This window comes from Ranitomeya variabilis, chromosome 2 (genome assembly GCF_051348905.1).
Source record: "Ranitomeya variabilis isolate aRanVar5 chromosome 2, aRanVar5.hap1, whole genome shotgun sequence".
Classification (NCBI taxonomy): Eukaryota; Metazoa; Chordata; class Amphibia; order Anura; family Dendrobatidae; genus Ranitomeya; species Ranitomeya variabilis.
In genome coordinates, this window is record NC_135233.1 from 605,301,494 (window position 1) to 605,326,767 (window position 25,274).

General features: G+C 46.7%; 1 protein-coding gene across 6 annotated transcripts in view; it reads left to right on the forward strand.

Annotated features, from left to right (window-relative positions):
* CEP89 (centrosomal protein 89) overlaps positions 1-25,274 on the forward strand; it is a 106,350-nt gene that overhangs the window by 54,981 nt on the left and 26,095 nt on the right. For 5 of the 6 annotated variants that reach the window (XM_077288650.1, XM_077288651.1, XM_077288652.1 and 2 more), the window contains 3 exons: positions 15,679-15,846; positions 18,426-18,567; positions 21,056-21,145. In XM_077288650.1, the coding sequence (XP_077144765.1) occupies positions 15,679-15,846; positions 18,426-18,567; positions 21,056-21,145 (400 nt within the window). The remainder of the gene's footprint in view (positions 1-15,678; positions 15,847-18,425; positions 18,568-21,055; positions 21,146-25,274) is intronic. The other variant, XM_077288653.1, reaches the window with a different exon arrangement.

Sequence of the window (25,274 nt, forward strand, 5' to 3'; positions counted from 1 at the left end):
CACGTTTTTCAGTGCCACGTATTTCAGTGCCACGTATTTAAGTGCCACATATCACATATTTCAGTGTCACTTATTTAAGTGCCACGTATTTCAGTGCCACGTATTTCAGTGCCACGTATTTCAGTGCCACGTATTTCAGTGCCACGTATTTCAGTGCCACGTATTTAAGTGCCACATATCACATATTTCAGTGCCACTTATTTAAGTGCCACGTATTTCAGTGCCACGTATTTCAGTGCCACGTATTTCAGTGCCACGTATTTCAGTGCCACGTATTTCAGTGCCACGTGTTTCAGTGCCACGTATTTAAGTGCCACGTATCACGTATTTCAGTGCCACGTATTTCAGTGCCACGTATTTCAGTGCCACGTATTTCAGTCACGTTTAGGGTTAGGGTTAGGGGTAGGGTTAGGGTTAGGGCTAGGGTTGGAGGTAAAGTTAGGGTTAGGATTACATTTACGTTTGGATTAGGGTTGGGATTAGAATTATGGGTGTGTCAGGGCTAGGGGTGTGGTTAGGGTTACCGTTGGGATTAGGGTTAGGGGTGTGTTTGGGTTAGGGTTTCAGGTAGAATTGGGGGGTTTCCACTGTCCAGGCACATCAGGGGCTCTCCAAGCGCGACATGGCGTCCAATCTCAATTCCAGCCAATTCTGCGTTGAAAAAGTAAAACAGTGCTCCTTCCCTTCCGAGCTCTCCCGTGCGCCCAAAAAGGGGTTTACCCCAACATATGTGTTATCAGCATACTCGGGACAAATTGAACAACAACTTCTGGGGTCCAAGTTCTCTTGTTATCCTTAGGAAAATAAAAATTTGGGGGGCTAAAAATCATTTTTGTGGGAAAAAAAAGATGTTTTATTTTCACGGCTCTGCATTATAAACTGTAGTGAAACACTTGGGGGTTCAAAGTTCTCACAACACATCTAGATAAGTTCCTTGGGAGGTCTAGTTTCCAATATGGGGTCACTTGTGGGGGGTTTGTACTGTTTGGGTACATCAGGGGCTCTGCAAATGCAACGTGACGCCTGCAGACCAATCCATTTAAGGCTGCATTCCAAATGGCGCTCCTTCCCTTCCGAGCTCTGTCATGCGCCCAAACAGTGGTTCCCCCCGACATATGGGGTATCAGCGTACTCAGGACAAATTGGACAACAACTTTTGGGGTCTAATTTATCCTGTTACCCTTGTGAAAATACAAAACTGGGGGCTAAAAAATCATTTTTGTGAAAAAAAAAAAAAGAATTTTTATTTTCACGGCTTTGCGCTATAAACTTTAGTGAAACACTTGGGGGTTCAAAGTTCTCAAAACACATCTAGATAAGTTCCTTGGGAGGTCTAGTTTCCAATATGGGGTCACTTGTGGGGGGTTTGTGCTGTTTGGGTACATCAGGGGCTCTGCAAATGCAACGTGACGGCTGCTGACCAATCCATTTAAGTCTGCATTCCAAATGGCGCTCCTTCCCTTCCGAGCTCTGTCATGCGCCCAAACAGTGGTTCCCCCCCACATATGGGGTATCAGCATACTCAGGACAAATTGGAAAACAAATTTTGGGGTCCAATTTATTCTGTTACCCTTGTAAAAATACAAAGCTGGGGGCTAAAAAATCATTTTTGAGAAAAAAAAAAATATATATTTTCACGGCTCTGCGTTATAATCTGTAGTGAAACACTTGGGGGTTCAAAGCTCTCAAAACACATCTAGATAAGTTCCTTAGGGGGTCTACTTTCCAAAATGGTGTCACTTGTAGGGAGTTTCAATGTTTAGGCACATCAGGGGCTCTCCAAACGCAACATGGCGTCCCATCTCAATTCCAGTCAATTTTGCAGTGAAAAGTCAAATGGCGCTCCTTCCCTTCCAAGCTCTGCCATGCGCCCAAACAATGGTTTACACCCACATATGGGGTATCAGCGTACTCAGGACAAATTGCACAACATTTTTTGGGGTCCAATTTCTTCTCTTACCCTTGGGAAAATAAAAAATTGGGGGCGAAAAGATCATTTTTGTGAAAAAATATGATTTTTTATTTTTACGGCTCTGCATTATAAACTTCTGTGAAGCACTTGGTGGGTCAAAGTGCTCACCACACATCTAGATAAGTTCCTTAGGGGGTCTACTTTCCAAAATGGTGTCACTTGTAGGGAGTTTCAATGTTTAGGCACATCAGGGGCTCTCCAAACGCAACATGGCGTCCCATCTCAATTCCAGTCAATTTTGCATTGAAAAGTCAAATGGCGCTCCTTCCCTTCCAAGCTCTGCCATGCGCCCAAACAATGGTTTACACCCACATATGGGGTATCAGCGTACTCAGGACAAATTGCACAACATTTTTTGGGGTCCAATTTCTTCTCTTACCCTTGGGAAAATAAAAAATTGGGGGCGAAAAGATCATTTTTGTGAAAAAATATGATTTTTTATTTTTACGGCTCTGCATTATAAACTTCTGTGAAGCACTTGGTGGGTCAAAGTGCTCACCACACATCTAGATAAGTTCCTTAGGGGGTCTACTTTCCAAAATGGTGTCACTTGTAGGGAGTTTCAATGTTTAGGCACATCAGGGGCTCTCCAAACGCAACATGGCGTCCCATCTCAATTCCAGTCAATTTTGCATTGAAAAGTCAAATGGCGCTCCTTCCCTTCCAAGCTCTGCCATGCGCCCAAACAATGGTTTACACCCACATATGGGGTATCAGCGTACTCAGGACAAATTGCACAACATTTTTTGGGGTCCAATTTCTTCTCTTACCCTTGGGAAAATAAAAAATTGGGGGCGAAAAGATCATTTTTGTGAAAAAATATGATTTTTTATTTTTACGGCTCTGCATTATAAACTTCTGTGAAGCACTTGGTGGGTCAAAGTGCTCACCACACATCTAGATAAGTTCCTTAGGGGGTCTACTTTCCAAAATGGTGTCACTTGTAGGGAGTTTCAATGTTTAGGCACATCAGGGGCTCTCCAAACGCAACATGGCGTCCCATCTCAATTCCAGTCAATTTTGCATTGAAAAGTCAAATGGCACTCCTTCCCTTCCGAGCTCTGCCATGCGCCTAAACAATGGTTTACACCCACATATGGGGTATCATCGTACTCAGGACAAATTGTACAACAACTTTGGGGGTCCATTTTCTCCTGTTACCCTTGGTAAAATAAAACAAATTGGAGCTGAAATAAATTTTGTGTGAAAAAAAGTTAAATGTTCATTTTTATTTAAACATTCCAAAAATTCCTGTGAAACACCTGAAGGGTTAATAAACTTCTTGAATGTGGTTTTGAGCACCTTGAGGGGTGTAGTTTTTAGAATGGTGTCACACTTGAGTATTTTCTATCATATAGACCCCTCAAAATGACTTCAAATGAGATGTGGTCCCTAAAAAAAAATGGTGTTGTAAAAATGAGAAATTGCTGGTCAACTTTTAACCCTTATAACTCCGTCACAAAAAAAAATTTTGGTTCCAAAATTGTACTGATGTAAAGTAGACATGTGGGAAATGTTACTTATTAAGTATTTTGCGTGACATATGTCTGATTTAAGGGCACAAAAATTCAAAGTTGGAAAATTGCAAAATTTTCAAAATTTTCGCCAAATTTCCATTTTTTTCACAAATAAACGCAAGTTATATCGAATAAATTTTACCTTTAACATGAAGTACAATATGTCACGAGAAAACAATGTCAGAATCGCCAAGATCCGTCAAAGCGTTCCAGAGTTATAGCCTCATAAAGGGACAGTGGTCAGAATTGTAAAAATTGGCCCGGTCATTAACGTGCAAACCACCCTTGGGGGTGAAGGGGTTAACTATATGTAGAATATGTACTGTTTTAGTGTCATTTTGTGCCATTTTGGTTGGTGGTGTGCCCCGGGATTTTTTAAGTATAAAAAGTGTGCCGCGGCTCAAAAAAGGTTTAAAATCACTGGCCTAGGGGACGTTTTTTTCTATGACGGTCACCTTTTCTGGGGGGCTTTTTCCCCGCAGTCCGCAGGTGCGCGCCGGCCGAGGCCAGAAATTTAGTCCCCGGCTTCGGCCCTTTGTTAGGCCGCACTCCGATAGGCTCCACCCACTCCACGCATCACTTCTACGGCCCCGCCCACGCTTCTGGCGCTTCTCGCTCCCTGCGAGACTACACTTCAGGGTCTCGGCAGTCATCTTCCCCCTGCAGCACGCAGCGCCGGACGGTCTTTTATCTCACTCCCACGGAGGATCTTCCTTCTCCACTCAATTGCGGGGCACAGGACCGGGTAAGGAGACGGCTCTATCTGCTTCCCTGCAGCGCTACCTCTCAGCTTCCTCATAGCAGCTCTGTGCATTACATTGGGGTACAACATGTCCCAGTCAAGGGGTAAAAAGGTTACTAAGGTTCATACCACCTTTTTCTCTGCTTGTACCACCTGCCAGGCTCCTCTTCCCAGGCCTCAGAGCTCCCCGTTCTGCCCAACCTGTGATGCCCAATGTGCCCAGGAGCCCTCCGCCGCTACCGACCCCAGTGCTCCTAGCCGCCCTGAGTGGGCCACGTCCCTGTCCCAATCCGTGGCTTCGCTAGCTAAGGCGATTGAATCCCTTCATGACCCCTCTGGGGAGCGGGGCGTTCGTTTTCCTGGGTTAAGAGATCCCTCTATTACAGGGGAATCGTCGGCCAGCAGGGGCCGCTCTCACCCACAGGAGGTTCGGACATCCACAAAACGGATCCGCACTACCTCTCCTGATCATTCACCACGCCATTCAGCCTCCAATAGCTCCACTTCTCGCTCACCCTCCCCAGGGGCTAGAAGCGATCACGATTCTGAGTATGAGTCTGAGGCGTCCATGGACCCGGATTCCCCGGAGTTCCGTTCAACTGTTGACTCCCTCATTGAGGCTGTCAATCATGCGCTAAAGGTTAATGATGACCCTAATTCAGCTCCGGATCACGCAGTTTCCTTCACTAGAAACCAGCGATCCCATAAGGTGTTCGCCTCCCATCCGGATTTCCTAGAGATAGTTCGGAGGCACAGGGAGCGACCGGATAAACGCTTTACGGGCAAAAAGGCTCTGGAATCTAAATATCCCTTTTCCTCAGAGCTGGTTAAGGATTGGACGGAACCACCGCTGGTGGATCCTCCGGTGTCGCGTTTGGCTACCAAAACGCTGTTATCAGTACCTGACGGGGCATCAATTAAAAATCCCACAGAGCGCCAGTTGGATTCCCTGGCGCGCTCGGTGTATGAAGCCTCAGGTTCCTCCCTGTCCCCTTCCTTCGCTGCGGCATGGGTCGCCAAAGCTGTGGTTTCCTCGGCAGATACTCTGGCACATTCCTTTCAGGACCACGCTCTTCCGGCTGAAGCGGCGGACCTCGCCAAACAAATTGCTATGGCAGCAGATTATGTGATGTACGCATCTTTAGACGCAGCAGACTGTGCGGCAACAGCGGCTTCAAACGCCGTCACCATCAGGAGAGCTATCTGGCTTAGAGAGTGGCGGGCGGATTCCTCCTCAAAAAAGTCTCTGATTTCTCTCCCCTTTCAGGGCGGACGGCTATTTGGAGAAAAATTTGACCAACTTATTTCCGATGCTACAGGGAGAAAAAGCAAGTTCCTCCCTCAACACAGACCAAAAGCTGCTTTTCAGCGCCAACAGTATTTTCGTTTTCGCCCCTTTCGAGGTGGCCCTTTCTGGTCCAACTCCACTGCATCGTCTAGATCAGAACGATCTACACGCACAGACAGAGACTCTCGGCCTTCTTACAAACCGAATCAGTCCTGGAGAGGAAGACCTAGACAACCCAGAACCAGAGGTTCTAGACCTGCCAGATTTCCTCCACAATGACTCGGGGAGTATTCCAGTCGACACCACCATGGTAGGCGGACGCCTGCTTCTTTTTCGTCATGTCTGGCTTTCCGTCATTCCCGACGAATGGGTCAGAGACCTGGTGTTGTCTGGTTACAAAATAGAATTTTCCGTCTCCCCTCCAGCTCGGTTTTTTCCCTCTCGTCTCCCAAGTTCAAGAACTCAGTCACGCGCTCTCCATTCCGCCATCGATTCCCTCCGCCAAAACGGGGTCATCGTTCCTGTTCCGGAACACGAGAGATTCAGAGGTTTCTACTCAAACCTCTTCGTCGTACCAAAGAAGGACGGATCCGTGCGCCCCATCTTGGAATTGAAACTCCTAAACAAGCATGTAAAAGTACGACACTTCCGGATGGAGTCCCTTCGGTCGGTCATTTCCTCATTGGAGCGAGACGAGTTCCTAGCATCAATAGACATCAGAGATGCTTATCTTCACATTCCAATCTTTCCGCCACACAAAGGTTCCTCCGTTTCGCCATCCAAGAGGACCATTTTCAATTCACGGCCTTGTCCTTTGGTCTTGCCACAGCACCCAGGGTATTCACGAAGGTCATGGCGGCTGTCATGGCCATCCTGCACTCCCGAGGAGTGGTCGTGTTGCCATACCTAGACGACCTTCTGGTCAAGGGTCCATCTTTTCATGCCTGCGAAGCAAGTGTCCACATTACGTTGGATTCCCTTTCGCGCCTAGGCTGGTTAATCAACCTGGACAAATCCTCCCCTGAAGGATCTCTTTCCTAGGCATGATCCTAGACACATCCAAGGGGCTGATCTTTCTTCCTCGGTCCAAGGCCCAAGCGCTTCAACAGGGGGCGTTTTCACCCTCTGCTTGCGGGTCACCCAGTCTGGACAACGTCACAGCTGTGGCGTACATAAACCATCAAGGGGGCACTCGCAGCAGGGCAGCGATGCAGGAGGTCACACACATCCTCCGTTGGGCCGAGGACAACCACTCCATCATTTCCGCGGTACACATTCCAGGTGTCGAGAACTGGGCGGCGGACTTTCTCAGCCGTCAGGGTCTTGCCTCGGGAGAGTGGGAACTCCATCCACAGGTTTTTCATCAAATCTGCCTTCGCTGGGGGACTCCGGACGTGGATCTGATGGCATCCAGGCTCAACGCCAAAGTCCCCAACCTCCTAGCGCGTTCTCGGGATCCCCGGGCCGTTGGGGTGGATGCTCTGATATTCCCATGGCATCGGTTCCGATTCCCGTACGTGTTCCCTCCACTTCCTCTGTTGCCGAAGGTGATACGAAAAATCAAGATAGAGGGGATTCCGGTGATCCTTATCGCCCCGGATTGGCCGTGTCGCGCATGGTACGGTTACCAGACCGCCCAGATCTACTGCGCCAAGGACCGATCTACCATCAGAGCTCAGGGGCCCTACGTTTAACGGCGTGGCTGTTGAAACCTGGATCCTAACTCAAGCAGGTTTCTCCCAGCAGGTCATTTCCACCATGATCAGAGCTCGCAAGACGTCTTCTTCTCGCATCTACCACCGCACCTGGAAAGCCTTCTTCTCTTGGTGCAGACTCCGCGGGCGTCCCCCTCTCTTTTTCTCCATTCCCTTCATTCTGGAATTTCTCCAGTCCGGCTTGGATTCCGGCCTGGCCCTCAGTTCCCTCAAGGGCCAGATTTCAGCGCTGTCGGTGTTGTTCCAGCGTAAGATTGCTACTAACTCACAAGTCAGAACCTTCATCCAAGGGGTCTCCCACGTGGTTCCCCCCTACAGAATGCCACTAGAGACCTGGGATCTCAACTTGGTCCTGAGCGTCCTTCAGGAACCTCCGTTTGAACCTCTGCAAGACGTCCCACTATCTATTCTCTCATGGAAGGTGGCCTTCCTTGTGGCGGTAACGTCTATCAGGCGCGTCTCGGAGTTGGCCACACTTTCCTGCCGGGCGCCCTTCCTTTCCTTCCACCAGGACAAAGTAGTCTTACGCCCATCTCCCGCTTTTCTCCCTAAGGTGGTGTCATCTTTTCACCTCAACGAAGATATTATTCTTCCCTCCTTTTGTCCACAGCCAAAACACAGGGTCGAAAAGGCCCTTCACACTTTGGACGTGGTATGGGCTCTCAGGAGGTACGTCTCTAGGACTGCCTCTTTCCGTAAATCGGATTCCCTCTTTATCCTCCATGAGGGTTCAGCCGCATCTAAGGCTACGATAGCCAGATGGATCCGATCGGCTATCCAAGAAGCTTATCGGGTCAGGGGCAGGCCCATCCTGGCGGGGGTTAGAGCTCACTCTACTCGCTCAGTTGGTGCTTCCTGGGCCATTCGGCACCAGGCGTCGATGGAGCAGGTTTGCAAGGCCGCAACATGGTCTAGCCTGCATACTTTCACAAAGCACTACAACGTCCACACTCATTCTTCCGCGGATGCGGCCCTTGGCAGACGTATTCTGCAGGCGGCCGTTGTGCATTTATAAGTCAGATGGTACACAGAGTTATTTGGTTGTATTGTTACCCACCCAGGGACTGCTTTGGGACGTCCCATGGTCCTATGTCCCCCAATGTGGCGAAGGAGAAATAGGGATTTTTGTGTACTCACCGTAAAATCCTTTTCTCCGAGTCACTCATTGGGGGACACAGCTCCCACCCTGTTAGCCTTACGGCTTGTTACCTTTTTGGTTCTTGACTTTTCTCTGACATGTTATACTCTAATGTTATGTATTATATTGATATTAATCTCCTACTGCTTTTGCACTGAACTGGGTCTCTGGAAGCCAGCATGAGGGTGTATACTGCAGGGGAGGAGCTAACCTTTTTTGTCTCAACTTAGTGTCAGCCTCCTAGTGACAGCAGCGTAACACCTATGGTCCTGTGTCCCCCAATGAGTGGCTCGGAGAAAAGGATTTTACGGTGAGTACACAAAAATCCCTATTTTATATTTGTCCCAGTGACATGTTTGCATCAATTCAAAGGGGTTTTCTGACTTTAGACACTTGGGCAAAGGCTATACCATACCGTGTCGCACGACCGTGATCTCAGAAAAGGTGCATGACTATTTTAGAGCTGTGATTGTATAAAACGGAGAAGTTGAAGGTTGCGTGCAACTTGCATTGAAGCCTATGGCAAGTGTGATGCTTGCAACAAACAACATGGAAACATAAAGCGACAAAATAGGAAGTCATTACATCCAATGTTACAATGAATCGTTGCAATTTCAGAGTCACGCAACACATGTTGCCGTGTAGCCTCCGCCTTATCCACAGGATATGACATCAGTGATTGTCAGACCTTCGAGATCTCCACATATCTCTGGAGAGAGGATTTCCCCAGCGACGAGTGGAAAGTGGCCATGCATAAGTGCAGCTCGCTCCATTTATTTCTATAACCGTCATAGAAAAACTCCCTCCCTGACCGGATGGAACAATAGTTCTTGAGATGGGTAGGGCCTACACCTTTCAGACATCTATGGCGTTTTTTTCTGGAGATGCTGTAAATGTGTAGATTGGGAATATCCCTGTAAATCTTTACAACTTTTAGTGTAGTAAATCCTAACTTTCTGAATGCTACTTTATCAACTACATAATAATAATAATAATAATCTTTATTTATATAGCGCCAAAATATTCCGCAGCGCTTTACAGTTTAACAGTTTCAAACAACAATCATAGGTAACAATGTTAACAATACAATAATAAAGCAAAATCAGACGACCCTGCTCGTGAGAGCTTACAATCTACAATGAGGTGGGGGAAATACAAAGTACAGGTGTGTATTTACAATAATGTATTTACAATGATGGTCCATCCATCTTCAGGGGGTGGGGGATAGATGGAGATAGTGAAAGGGCTACACACAAACATAAAATGACTTTGATTAGTTAATGTGGTAGGAAGCTCTGAACAAATGTGTTTTGAGGGAGCGCCTAAAACTATGCAAGTTGTGGATGGTCCTAATATCTTGTGGTAGAGCATTCCAGAGGATTGGCGCAGCACGGGAGAAGTCTTGGAGTCGGGAGTGGGAGGTACAGATTAGTGCACAGGTTAGTCGAAAGTCATTTGCAGAGCGCAGAGGTCGGTTAGGCCCATAGACAGAAATTAGGGAGGAGATGTAAGGGGGTGCCGCACTGTGGAGAGCTTTGTGGGTGAGAACAAGAACTTTGAATTGTATCCTGTAATGAATGGGCAGCCAGTGTAATGACTGGCGAAGAGCGGACGCGTCCGAGTAACGATTAGCCAGATGGACGACCCTGGCTGCTGCATTAAGGATGGACTGGAGAGGGGAAAGTCCAGTGAGGGGGAGGCCAATTAATAGAGCATTGCAGTAGTGAAGGTGGGAGTGGATCAGGGCGACAGTGAGGGTTTTTGTTGTCTCCATGGTAAGAAAAGGGCGGATTCTAGAGATGTTCTTTAGGTGTAAGCGGCACGAGCGGGCAAGAGATTGTATATGGGATGTGAAGGAGAGATCGGAGTCAAACAAAATACCCAGACAGCGCGCCTGCTGCCGGGGTGTTATTATGGTGCTACCCACAGTGAGGGAAATGTCAGATTTAGGGAGGTTAGTAGATGGCGGGAGCAGAAGAAGTTGTTTTGGAGAGGTTGAGTTTTAGATAGAGAGCGGACATGATGTTGGAGACTGCGGACAGACAGTCACTGGCGTTCTGTAGTACAGCAGGAGTAAGGCCAGGGGATGACGTGTATAGTTGTGTGTCATCAGCATAAAGATAGTACTGAAAGCCAAATCTGCTGATGGTCTGTCCAATTGGGGCCGTGTAGAGGGAGAAGAGAAGGGGGCCAAGGACTGAGCCCTGAGGTAACCCAACAGTGAGAGGAAGAGGAGATGAAGTGGAACCAGAGAACAGAACACTGAAGGAGCGGTCAGAAAGATAGGAGGAGAACCAGGAGAGAGCAGTGTCCTTAATGCCTAGTGACTGGAGCCTAGAGAGTAGGAGAGGGTGGTCAACAGTGTCGAAAGCTGCAGAAAGGTCGAGAAGAATGAGCAGAGAGTGGTCACCGTTACATTTTGCTGTCAGAAGGTCATTGGTCACCTGATGAGTGCAGTTTCTGTCGAATGTAGGGGGCGGAAACCGGACTGTGAAGGGTCTAGGAGGGAATGAGTGGAGAGGTAACGGGTAAGATGGTAGTAGATCCGGCGCTCCAAGAGTTTAGAGATGAAGGGGAGGTTGGAGACCGGTCTGTAGTTATTTGTGCAGGATGGGTCGAGGGTGGGTTTTTTTAGTAATGGAGTAATGATAGAGTGTTTGAAGGAGGAGGGGAAAATGCCAGAGGAGAGGGAGAGATTAAAGATTGTGGTTAGGTGAGTTGTGACAACTGGAGAGAGAGACTGGAGGAGGTGTGAGGGAATGGGGTCGGTAGTGCATGTAGTCGGAAGAGGAGAGGAGCTTGGAGACTTCTTCTTCTGTGATGGGATCGAATGTGGAGAGTGAGCCAGGGGAGTTGCAGGGAGGGATGGGAGTCATTGCACTTGGTGTCTGGGAGCGGATTTCCTGACGGATATTGTCTATTTTCTCTATAAAGTGGGAGGCCAGGTCATCAGCACAAATGTCTGTGATAGGATCTTGTGCTTTTGGCCTGAGGAGGGAGTGAAAGGTGTGTTAAAGTTTCTTGGGGTTGCTGGATAGTGAGGAGATCAGGGTGGTGTAGTAGGTCTGTTTGGCGAGGTGAAGGGCAGAGTTGTAGGTCCTTAACATAAATTTGAAGTGTATGAAGTCTCCTGGTGTGCGTGTTTTCCTCCATAAGCGTTCAGCACTCCTAGAGCATCGCTGGAGAAATCGGGTTTGCGATGTGAGCCAGGGCTGTTTCACTCTGTGTTTGGAGGTTCTGAGGGTGAGGGGAGCTACTTGGTCCAGGGTGCTTCTAAGATTGTCGTTATAGTGATGTATAGCCAGATCAGGACAGGAAAAAGAAGAGATTGGGGACAATGATGAGTGTAGGGAGTCTGAAAGTGTATGAGGGTTAATGGCATGTACAGTGGTGTTCAAAAGTCCTGCATAGGATAAATTGATTTTTCAAGTTTTAAACATTTTCTGTCGAATATCTTCGATGCTAATATGACATATTATATATGGTTTTGTTCAGAATACAATTTTGCATTCTCTCACTGTAATATTTTTATCTTTTGAAGCAGTTTTGCCTGAAATTATTGCAACAATATGAGAATTGAAAGCACAACTAAATATTGTACAGCTTCAGATCCAAAATTAGCCAATCACAGATGAGGTTCTTGTGACCAATCATAACCTGGATATGGCAGCCAATCTCATTGCATTACATTGCATCACATCTGCTGCTTTGTTTGTTTGTTTTATCTGTTGGTCTATCTAGTGAATCATACTGTAGAGTTTTATGATGGGAGCCTTCAGATTTTTGTCAGTGGAGGATCTTGTGCGAGTTGTGGTGCTACATGAAGAGGGTTATACTGGCCCTCAGATCGCAAAGAAGGTCGGCTGTAATCAGAGTACAGTCGTAAGAATTTTGCAGAAACATAAGTAGCTTGGAATTACCCAGGACAGGCCCAGATCTGGTCGGCCCAGAAAGTCAACTAAAAGGGAGGATTGAGTACTGATAAGAACATCCCTTGCCAATTGAAAGCTCACCTCTCCTCAGCTTCTGTGAGAATGGCAAGAAAAGTGCAATATTGAGGTAGCAACATCAACTGTTAGGAAGAGATGTTTGGAAGCAGGATTGAGAGGGTGCAAGGCCCGAAAGAAGCCATTGATGACAGCCATACAAAGACAAAGGCGAAAACTGTGGGCATTGAAATATTTAAAATGGAGGAAGGAGGAGTGGGAAAAAGTGCTATTTAGTGATGAAAGCACTTTTTGCATTTTAGGAAATGATGGCAAGTCGTATGTGAGAAGGTTCCCACATGAAGAGTACAAGCCAGAGTGTTTGAGCTTCTCTGTGAAACATCCGATGAAAGTAATGGTCTGGGGCTGTATGGCAGCCAATGGTGTTGGAAGAACAAGGTGGCTATTATTGACTGGCCAGCTCAGTCCCCGGACCTCAATCCAATTGAAAATTTGTGGCACAAGGTATCATTAGAGATATCTAGAAAACAGCCAAGGACCAAGAGTTAGTTGATTGAGGCTCTGATACAGGCCTGGAACCACATCATCACTCGTGAACATCTGCAGAAGCTTATTCACTCAATGCCACAGAGATGCAAGCTGGTGCTCAAGAGCAAAGGCTGGCCAATAAAGTATTAGAAGCTAAAGATGCACTCAAAAGGCCCTTTTCAGGACTCTGAATTAAATAAAAAATAATAAATCTTAAAAAGTAAAATTTAAGTCTGTGTGAACTTGCATTGGAAGTCAATGAACTTAGAAACCTGTTCACCATTCTACACACTGTACTGGTGTAGGTATGGTTATGCTGTAAAAAAGATTAATCAAAAATGCGCATACCATAACAATTTATACACTTGGGACATTCAAAAATGAGTATGGCATACAATGAGAGATTACAAAAACATATATGTTCCACCAGTTTCACTGTAGAGCTGCAGAAGTATGAAACATATAGTTTTCTTCACGCCTATGCAGGACTTTTGAACACCACTGTAGATTTCTGAATGTGTTGTAGCTAGGAGAGTGCTGGGGTGGGGGAGGAATTGTGAGTGTGAAGGATAGAATGTTGTGAACTACATATTCCTCAATCACCACTGTGTGTCCAAAAGGGTTTACCTTCAATACAAAAAGTCCTGAAAGGCCTTTAATGATCGTTTTAAAATAACCTTCAGTATTACTAGCATAAAAATTTAATTTTTAATACATTTTTGCTTCCATGTGCCCCTCTGAATAGAATCAATCTCCTTCCCCATCTGGCAGCTTCTTACTTCCAAGAAAAGTCTTCTAAGCTATACTGAGGCTCTGCTCCTTTCTTGACAAGCAGGCGAAGAGCTATTTCTGATGTATGCAGGAACCTGGAAATGGTATAGACGCGTCCTTGTCTCTGCTTCACACTGCACGCAGAGAGGCAGGCTTTCAGTTCAGGGCAGGCAAGCGGAAGTAAGGAAAAATGAAGTTCCAGCACCTATGGTGCTGGTAGTATGCTGATGGGTGGCAAATTACAGAGCAGGCTAATCAAGACTGTTCAAGGACATATTAGACTGGTATATGCACCAAAATCAGCTTTATCTGCTCTAATCATGGGTGAAATGGCAGATACTTTTTAAAGAGAACCTGTCACTTGCCATAAATGTGTTTATTATTATTGCTGCTGTTTTCCTGAATCCTGCCATGTTTTTTCTTGTTTTATTTCTTTTCTCTAATCCTGAGATATATGGCCCCATCTTCCTTGTATATAAATGTATCCTTTTTAGCCAAGTGGGTGTGGGCTTCTGCTTTATGCCACGCCCAGTTGGTTAAAAAAGACAAGGCTTATGTACAGGGAAGAAGAGGCCATATCTCAGGAATGGAGACGGTCAGAAACAAAAGTAAAACATTGCCGAATTCAGGAGAACAGCGGCGTTTGTACCAGGTTAAAACATCACATATTTTTGGCAAGTGACTGGTCCTTTTTAGACATTTCTGATCAGCCCTTGTAGACCACCTCACCCACCTCCCAGGGAATATAATGGCCGTCAGTCTGATCCGGTCATGTCCCACTTATGTTTTATCATCCATCGTAATATCTTTTGGCTACAAATGATTCATTTGATGATTCATGCAGATGAAGGACAAACAGAGCAGACAAAGCCGTACATTGTGCAGAAAGTGAATGTAGTACGCGTCCGCGTCATCTGTGAATGAGCGAGATCTCCGGTTCATTGTCATTGATGGTTCTCTCTCTCCTAGATGTTACGTGCCGGAAATATGGATTCTCCATGCTGTTGCCTGCTTTGGGGTGCAGAGTCTAAGGGATGCTATGGTCTTCACCCTTAAAGGGGTTGTGGGGCGCCGCTCACTTCCACATTGGTAGTTGATCATCGCTGATAACGCTGTGGCTTCCTGTAGCTGTCAGGATGGGCAGACCTCCTTGGCGGGTACTGTGCACCTCTCCGATTGGTTAGTATGCTTGTGTGGCAGGTATGTGCAGACGCCACCTTATCAGGACCCCCGGCGTGGATGTGATCAGCATCGACCAACCCCTTTTTAAACCCTGAAGCAGGTGTAAAGTTTTCATCATTAGGACCGTGTGTCTCTACCGCTGCTTCTGTCTCTGTTGATCGGCTGCAGCTGTGACATCACATTGACAGCAAGCTTAGTAGGCACAAGCCGCAGGTGTCATTAATTGGCTGCAGCTCCACTTGCAGGAAAAATAAAATAATAAAAGGGGGGAACAAAAGGTAAACCGACCCCAAAGCCGCCTCATTCTCAGGATCGGTCCCTAACAATATGTGCCCTCTCTTTATACAGTGGTAATACCCCTTTAAGACCCACCGTCTATCCTTTTTTTGGCCAAGTATCCAACCTGAAGGATTGATAATGGAGAGCATGCCGCGCCGTTTTAAGGAGCATGCCGCGCCGTTTTAAGGAGCATGGCGCGCCATTTTAATGCTGCAACTGATTAGGCCCCTGCTGACTTTTCTGCCATTTTTAGGGCATCTCATTACGCTCTGAGCAGTCATCTGTTTCATCATCTGGAATCACTAGCCCAGAGGTAGGAAGCAATCTCTTTCACGCTTCATTCTCAATCATCCAGACTGATTTCCTCTGCATCTTCTGCCCTGGTTTGATCTTTCCAGTGTTAATGTCAATATTAGACCAAGAAGCTGTTCTTTCCACCATCCCCCTCCTCATCCATCAGGTCCGTTCCACCGCAGGAGCATTGTGGAGCAATATCTCACACTCCAGAGAAATGTTGCACGAAATAGAAATTCTTTTGCGGAGTAATGAAGGTTTCGGGTCCATTTTCATTGCGTTGTGATTGTGCTCTTCTCCGGCAGACAACTTCAGCAGCAGAAGGAGGACGGCAAGAGAGACGCAGACGATCTGATGGGAAAGATCTCTGCCCTGCAGGCGGAGAAAAAAGCGCTGCTGCTCCAGAGGAACGACCTATCAACAGACAACAAGATCCTCGAAGCGGAAGTGGAGGCGACTAAAAAGTCCAGAAGGTCGGCATTGTTTAGGCTCAGGAAAGAACACTACGTTCCCCCTAAAAACAAAGAAAACGTCAACCCTAAATGTATGATTGAACCTGCATTCTCTCCAGCACTGGAGACATTACAGGCAGTGGCGTATCTAGAGTCCGGTGGGCCCCGGTGCAAGATTTGGTCATGGCGCCCCCCTGCATGTAGGTCAGATGTATGGACCCTTGTAGCTTTCTAAATCCTATAAAGATAAACGTGTTTGCCCCCCCCCCCGTATACTCTCCCATCCAGGTATATATGTCCCCCATTCTGGGCCCCTTCCTGGCATACGTGTCCCTCATTTTTGTATGTCTGTCCTCCATCCTGGGCCCTATCCTGGTATGTATGTCCTCCATTCTGGACCCCTTCCTGGTATATATGTTCCCCATCCTGGACCACTTCCTGGTATATATGTCCCCCATCCTGGGCCCTATCCTGGTATATATGTCCTCCATCCTGGACCTCTTCCTGGTATATATGTCCTCCATCCTTGGCCCTATCCTGGTATATATGTCCCCCATCCTGGTATATATGTCCTCCATGCTGGGCCTCTTCCTGGTATATATGTCCTCCATCCTGGGCCCTATCCTGATATATATCCCCCATCCTGGACCCCTTCCTGGTATATATGTCCTCCATCCTGGGCCTTATCCTGGTATATATGTCCTCCATCCTGGACCTCTTCCTGGTATATATGTCCTCCATCCTTGGCCCTATCCTGGTATATATGTCCCACATCCTGGTATATATGTCCTTCATGCTGGGCCTCTTCCTGGTATATATGTCCTCCATGCTGGGCCTCTTCCTGGTATATATGTCCCCCATCCTGGGCCCTATCCTGGTATATATGTCCCACATCCTGGTATATATGTCCTTCATGCTGGGCCTCTTCCTGGTATATATGTCCTCCATGCTGGGTCTCTTCCTGGTATATATGTCCTCCATCCTTGGCCCTATCCTGGTATATATGTCCCACATCCTGGTATATATGTCCTCCATGCTGGGCCTCTTCCTGGTATATATGTCCTCCATGCTGGGTCTCTTCCTGGTATATATGTCCCCCATCCTGGGCCCTATCCTGGTATATATGTCCTCCATGCTGGGCCTCTTCCTGGTATATATGTCCTCCATGCTGGGCCTCTTCCTGGTATATATGTCCTCCATGCTGGGCCTCTTCCTGGTATATATGTCTCACATCCTGGACCCCTTCCTGGTATAGATGTCCTCCATGCTGGGCCTCTTCCTGGTATATATGTCCTCCATGCTGGGCCTCTTCCTGGTATATATGTCCTCCATGCTGGGCCTCTTCCTGGTATATATGTCCTCCATGCTGGGCCTCTTCCTGGTATATATGTCCTCTATGCTGGGCCTCTTCCTGGTATATATGTCCTCCATCCTGGGCCCTATCCTGGTATATATCCCCCATCCTGGACCCCTTCCTGGTATATATGTCCTCCATCCTGGGCCCTATCCTGGTATATATGTCCTCCATCATGGACCTCTTCCTGGTATATATGTCCTCCATCCTTGGCCCTATCCTGGTATATATGTCCCACATCCTGTTATATATGTCCCCCATCCTGGGCCCTATCCTGGTATATATGTCCTCCATGCTGGGCCTCTTCCTGGTATATATGTCCTCCATGCTGGGCCTCTTCCTGGTATATATGTCCTCCATGCTGGGCCTCTTCCTGGTATATATGTCCTCCATGCTGGGCCTCTTCCTGGTATATATGTCCCCAATCCTTGGCCCCTTATGCCCGTTGGACAACCTCTTTTTAAATAAAGTAGTCCCCTTAGTAAAATAAAAGCACCTTATACTTGCCTCCTGCACCAATGCTGCTCCAGTGGTATGCAGTCCTGTTTTGCCGGGGTGAAATTATTATGAGCGTCCACTATTGGGCGCAGTGCTCTTCTTCCTGAATGTGTGAGCCCCGGCTGACCTGGAGCCGACGTCGCTGGAGCTGGGCCACTGCAGGAGTGGATTATGTGTTGTTTTTTTTTTTTTATTTTGCAAGGGGGACAATTTTTGGTGTACCATAAACACTCCGCTCTTCAGCTATTCTAATTGGCACCATACATGGCTTCCTCACTTTTGGGGATTGGGTACTGAATTGCTTAGATCCTCAGAAACCCGACATTTCCGGCGTCTGCAGTCCGAGAGCCACGTCAAGGTTTAGGCTACAAATCCCAGATATGGAGAATTTGCTTCATTAAGTGCTTTTGCTTTGTGTCGGAGCATGGGGAGCACCATGCCCTCATTCTTTATATCCCACCTGAAATGACGTGCGCCGGGGTTTAATGCATGCAGTGAATACAGAACATTAGTATTTACAGTATGCCGTGCAGAGAATAATATCATTGCATGCACCTCCATGGCCCGTGTAACAGGTCGTTATATACCCAGTAACCCGACAATTGGGAATTTCAGCTTGACGTGCCGCCGGTAATTAAGCGTCTGGTGACTGTATAATGTAATGCATTGTGTTCATGGCAAGCCGCCCAGCCCCGCATTACCCAATTGTGCCGCCACTCATCCGTTTTCTATGTATTTGTGCTTTCAGGAAGCTGCAGAGGAGAGTCGGCCAGCTAAAGCAGCAGCTGGAGGACGCGATGGAGAAGGAGGTGACGGCACATCAGTATCTGGCCAATCTTATAACCCTGGCGGAGAGCATCGCTGGGGAGAGAGACGAGCTCGTTAATATGGTGGGTAACCTGCAACTTGGAGTGATCCCTATGATGGAAGGTTTTGATTTTTCGCCATTGGCCCAGCACAGTTTTATCGCATCGTGAGTGTTTTTTTTTTTTTCCCCCATTCAAATAAATGGGGTAAAAATGCATAACAAACCACATGTAAAAAAAAAATAATACAAGCATATGTTACACTGAATTTTTCTTAAAATCCCTACATATTTTAGGCACATCTGCTGCAAATGTGCTGCACATACCCTCACAAACGACTTACATGGAATATGCTGGAAAATTAACTTTAAAAAAATTGAACCAGTTTTTATTCTCTGCGTCTGCTGATGTTCCATGCTGGAACACTCTCACATTCACTATTACTGATGGCAGCATCACTTTTTTATCTTTTTGTCGCACGACCAATGTCCCTACCAATAGCGGACCTTGGGGGCTACTCCAACCCATTAATGTCCCACGATCGGGTGACAGAGGGAACGCCCCAGATCTTACTAACCACCTAAATGCCGCGGTCACCTATGGGGGATAGTTCCGCAGTGTTGCCTGCTGCATCCGCCAAGTAATTGCTGCCGCATAATACAGCAGGCATATGAAATGACTCTGAAGGAGCCGCTCGGTGGTACGCAAGCGGCTAAAGAGGTGATGGCGTCCGATATTGTTCTTAGTTTTCTATGACCTCTGAATACTCCAGCATATGGGATAATGAGGGTGGTATTACTGTCGGTCTGCATCATCCTCAGAGCTGACTGCAGCCGGGTCGTGTGGATGTCTCCGTTCCCTTTTCTTGCTTTATTCGCTCTGTTGTTGGTGTGACGGAGGATCTGGTTTCTTGCCTTCTCTAATCTCTGGAGTAGAGCAGTTATAACAAGCTGGCAAGTCTCAGCGGGCGGACTGTCAGCATCCATCATACTCTCGCCGCTCCAGGTTGGCTTTTATGATGACAAGATGAACCAGCATTTTTGGAAAGTTAATTCTAACAGGGCTTCAGAAGTGCTGCGGCGCCCATTGGTGTCTGGTGGGAGGAAATCTCACACTGTATTTTCTGCTTGTCATACTGTGACCTCACTGGGTGCCTTATCCCTTCGCTGTGACATCACTGGGTGCCTTATCCCTGCACTGTGACATCACTGGTGCCTTATCCCTGCGCTGTGACCTCACTGGGTGGTTTATCCTTGCGCTGTAACCTCACTGGGTGCCTTATCCTTGTGCTGTGACCTCACTGGGTGCCTTATCCCTGCGCTGTGACCTTACTGGGTGCCTTATCCCTGCGCTGTGACCTCACTGGGTGCCTTATCCTTGTGCTGTGACCTCACTGGGTGCCTTATCCCTGCGCTGTGACTTCACTGGGTGCCTTATCCCTACGCTGTGACATCACTGGGTGGCTTATCCTTGCGCTGTGACCTCACTGGGTGCCTTATCCCTGCGCTGTGACCTCACTGGGTGCCTTATCCCTGCGCTGTGACCTCACTGGGTGCCTTAACCCTGCGCTGTGACCTCACTGGGTGCCATATCCCTACTCTGTGACATCACTGGGTGGCTTATCCTTGCGCTGTTACCTCACTGGGTGCCTTATCCTTGTGCTGTGACCTCACTGGGTGCCTTATCCCTGCGCTGTGACCTCACTGGGTGCCTTATCCCTGCGCTGTGACCTCACTGGGTGCCTTATCCCTACGCTGTGACATCACTGGGTGGCTTATCCTTGCGCTGTAACCTCACTACGTGCCTTATCCCTGCGCTGTGACCTCACTGGGTGCCTTGTCCTTGTGCTGTGACCTCACTGGGTGCCTTATCCCTGCGCTGTGACCTCACTGGGTGCCTTATCCCTGCGCTGTGACTTCACTGGGTGCCTTATCCCTACGCTGTGACATCACTGGGTGCCTTATCCCTGCGCTGTGACCTCACTGTGTGCCTTATCCCTGCGCTGTGACCTCACTGGGTGCCTTATCCCTGCGCTGTGACCTCACTGGGTGTCTTATCCCTGCGCTGTGACCTCACTGGGTGCCTTATCCCTGCGCTGTGACCTCACTGGGTGCCTTATCCCTGCGCTGTGACCTTACTGGGTGCCTGATCCCTGCACTGTGACCTCACTGGGTGCCTGATCCCTGCGCTGTGACCTCACTGGGTGCCTGATCCCTGCGCTGTGACCTCACTGGGTGCTTTATCCCTGTGCTGTGACCTCACTGGGTGCCTCATCCCTGCGCTGTGACCTCACTGGGTGCTTTATCCCTGCGCTGTGAACTATCATGGGTAATGTCTAGTGGTAATTCTGGGCGTCTGCCGCTCACCCCAATGATAACGGTTGGCACCCGTGGTAATTCTGGGCGTCTGCCGCTCACCCCAGTGATAACAGCTGGCACCGGTGGTAATTCTGGGAGTCTTGTCGCTCACCCCAGTGATAACAGCTGTCACCGGTGGTAATTCTGGCCATCCACCCCTCACCCCAGTGACGCCTCATTACATTTCATTTTAATATTGTGACCATTCTGTTTAGACTAAAGGTCTGGAAGCTGAAAAACGAGGCGTCCTCTCTCAGATGATGGAAGGCAGCGTGCGGCTGGGGCGGCTGGAAGAGAAAGTGAAGGTAAGAGCTTTGCTTTGTGACAATTTTTTGGAAGAGGGTGACGTGCTACAGGGGGCGATCTAGGTCACACGACTGTTTTATCTAAAGGGGGCACCCTCATTACAGCAAGTCCCATAACTAACATCCCTTGCAATCTGCTAACCTCTCCAAGCAGAAACCTCTCACAAGTCCATAATTCTCTGCAGAAGAAATATCAGATTTGACCGTGCCTTTTAAAATTTAAAGGGCTTGAACGAATAATTGGTACCAAACCTCAATATTGGGCACAGCCCGTGGACGGGAGGGGATAGCATTTTTGGGAAAGGTAAAGCAGACTTGTGCAGAGAGAGAGACGCTTTCTGCAGCATCTGTTCTGTCTGGTTGATGGGATCTTGCGGGTCCTGATCAGATTGCAGCCGCCCTGTCTGTTCATTATTTGGCAGCGCAGGATAACGCCAGTGTTTCTCATCTCGCAGAGCGACTGTCTGTTCTGCAGCATCATTCTCTCCCAGATAATGAGCCGAGAGGCTGCAAATAGGGATATAAGACGACAACGTCACGTTTTCGTATTTTATCTAGTGGCAGCTCCCACACAGTTTACCCAAAGCCTCGGAATCCCCAAAAAGTGGCGTGACTCACCGAAGCAGTCCAAACCGTGCCGATCCGTGGGTGATATTCTCCTTACAGCAAGTAAGGATGTACAACTCCTTACCACCTCATCCCTTTCTTCTGTCGTTCCACCTGGACAATCATTAGGATGTCTTGATTTTTTTTTCTTTAGCTGCAGTTTACATACCCTTAAAGGAGTATTCCCAACTCCAAGATCCTATCCCAATTTGTAGTAGGTGTAATAATATTAGCAAATGCCTTCAATTAGAAATTTAGTATAGTTCCTCTGATTAGCTGTGTTGCTTACCCCATGTGCAGGGCATTGCAGTGGCTTAGCTATTCATAGTTACAAGCACTAAAAACTGACTGTCACTATGTGAGTGATGGTAACCATGGATACATAAGCTACTGCGTTGCCCTGCACATGTAAGCGACATAGCTAATCAGAAGAACTATACTACATTGCAAATTAGAGTTTTTTTCTAATAATAATATTATTATTATTATTATTATTATTATTATTATTACACCTACTACATATTGGGAGATTGGACTGTTTGGCTCTTCATGTGATAATGAGTTGACGCCAAGTCATCGGGCTCGTCACATGTCTGGATGTGACCTGCGGATCTGTTACTATGGCAATGTCCTCCGCACGTCTAATAATTGCCGTACGAACTGTAATAAGTCCGTGTAAAGATCTAATATATACACAGTGACTACACACCGGGCTTATTGCGAAGGGCCTCATTGACGATTAATTTTAGAACCTGCAAAAAGTATTAACACATTTTGGACAAAAAATAATTTTTGCAATTGGGTAGTATTACAATTTTTGTTTTCTTTTTGTTTCCCTTCATATTTCTGGCTGCAGAATGAGTTAACTGAGAATCTGTCAGTCAGCTTGCTCTAACAGAGAGTTTGATGAGAGCATGAGAGCTAACGGCTGATTTATGACCACATTAAAGTTCCGCTCAATTTTGATTTGGTTAATAAATCAGCACAGAGGAGTTCGGAGCAGAGCAAAGAGAGAAGCATGTTTCTCCTGAATTCGGTCAGTGTGGGCACCTGGACGTCTTCCTTTCATCAGAGCAAGTGAAAAGCCCATTTCTCCTGGTTTCGGTCAGTGTGGGCACCTGGACGTCTTCCTTTCATCAGAGCAAGTGAAAATCCCATTACTCCTGGCTTCGGTCAGTGTGGGCACCTGGACGTCTTCCTTTCATCAGAGCAAGTGAAAAGCCCATTTCTCCTGGTTTCGGTCAGTGTGGGCATCTGGACGTCTTCCTTTCATCAGAACCTTTTGTAGCGGGCAGATAAGTATCCGAAGTATACTTCACTGTCCGCTACAAAAGGTTCTGATGAATGGAAGACGTCCAGGTGCCCACACTGATCGAAACCAGGAGAAATTGACTTTTCTCTTTGCTCTGACGAAAGGAAGACCTCCAGGTGCCCACCCTGACCAAATTCATGAGAAACGGGCTTTTCACTTTTCTGCTCCTGAATTACTGGTATCGATCCCATAGAAATCTATGGGAACAGTTCTAATGTTTGGGGTGGAGGGGTGAAAGAACAGACACAGATGCATAAATGGAAACGAGGGCTACATGGCTGAGAAGTGGGAAGATCAGAAAAACAGCCGTCGCAACATGTGATTTCAAAAGTGTGCATTATCAAACGCATTTTTTTTTCTAGGGTAAGGCCAAATGGAGCAGCTGCAGCTCTACCGAAAACTGGCCTCACCCTAAAATTAGTATAATTACTTAATTGATTCATTTATCATCTTTCAGAGAAAAGCAGTATATGTATGATTATAAAAGGTGACCTTTAAAAAGGAAAAGTTTTATATGACTGGAGGTATCTGATATTTGTACAGTCCTGGCCGAAAGTGTTGGCTTTGAAATTGTTACAGAAAATGAAGTATTTTTCCCAGAAAATTATTTAGATAACACGTTTGGTTATACACATGTTTATTTTTGTGTGTCTATTATAACAACACAAAAAAAAATCTGAGATAAAAAGGCAATTTGGACGTAATTTCACACAAAACACCAAAAATGGGCCTGACAAAATTGATGGCACCTTTCTAAAATTATGGGTAAACAGTTTTGTTTCAATCATGTGATGCTCGTTCACACTCACTTGTGGCAAGTAACATGTGTCGGCAATATGAAAATCACACTTGAAACCAATTAAAATGGGGAGAAGTTGACTCAATCTTTGCATTGTGTGTCAGAGCCTGCCTCACTAACCATGGAGAACAGAAAGAGATAAGAACTGACTGAGGACTTGAGAACCAAAATTGTTGAACAAGATCACCAATGTCAAGGTTACAAGTCCATCTCCAGAGATCTTGATGTTCCCTTGTCCATGGTGCACAATATAATCAAGAGGTTTACAACCCGCGGCACTGTAGATAATCACCCTGGACGAGGACGGCAGAGAAAAATTGAGGAAAGGTTGCAATGCAGTATAGTCCGGATGGTAGATAAGCAGCCACAATCATGTTACAAAGAAATTCAAGCAGTCCTACAGGCTCAGAGTGCATCAGTGTCGGCGCAAACTATCCATCCACATTTGAATGAAATTAAATGCAATAGCAGTAAATCCAGGAGGATCCCACTGCTGACACAGAGACCTAAAAAAGCTAGACTGCAGTTTGCCAAAATGTACGTGACTAAGCCAAAATCCTTCTGGGAAAGAGTCTTGTGGACATATGAGACCAAGACAGATCTTTTTGGTAAAGCACATTATTCTACTGTTTACTGAAAACAAAATGAGGCCTAGAAAGAAAGGAATACGGTGCCTACAGTTAAATATGGTGGAGGTTCAAGCATGTTTTGGGGTTGTTTTGCAGCTTCTGCCACTGGGTGCCTTGACTGTGTGTAAGGTATGATGAAGTCTGAGGATTACCAAATTATTTTGGGAGGCAATGTAGTGCCCAGTGTCAGAAAGCTGGGTTTGCGTCTTAGGTCATGGGTCTTCCAGCAGGACAATGACCCCTAACATGCTTCAAGAAACCCCCAGAAATGGATGGAAACAAAGAGCTGGAAAGTGGCAGCAATGAGTCTGGATCTAAATCCCGTTGATCACCTGTGGAAAGATCTTAAAATTGCTGTTGCAATAAGGCGCCTTCACATATGAGAGACCTTGAGCAGTTTGCAAAAGAAGGGTGGTCAAAAATTCCAGTTATAGGAAGCGATTGATGCAACCAAATATTAAGTTGAGGATGCCAACAATTTTATCCGTCCTATTTTTGCAGTTTTGTGTGAAATTATGTCCAATTTGCCTTTTTTTCTTTGTTTTTGTTCTTGTTATAATGCACACAAAAGAAATAAACATGTGTATAACAAAATATGTGTAATAGCAATAATTTTTTGGAATAAATAATTAATCTTCGGGAACAATTTCAAGGGTGCCAACACTTTCGGCGATGACTATATGTTGTAACATCACCCTCCTGATTTACATTACCAGCAAGTCAAATGATCTTGCATAACCATTCCTCGGATGGTCCTCATAAATTATACTTTACCTCTAAGAT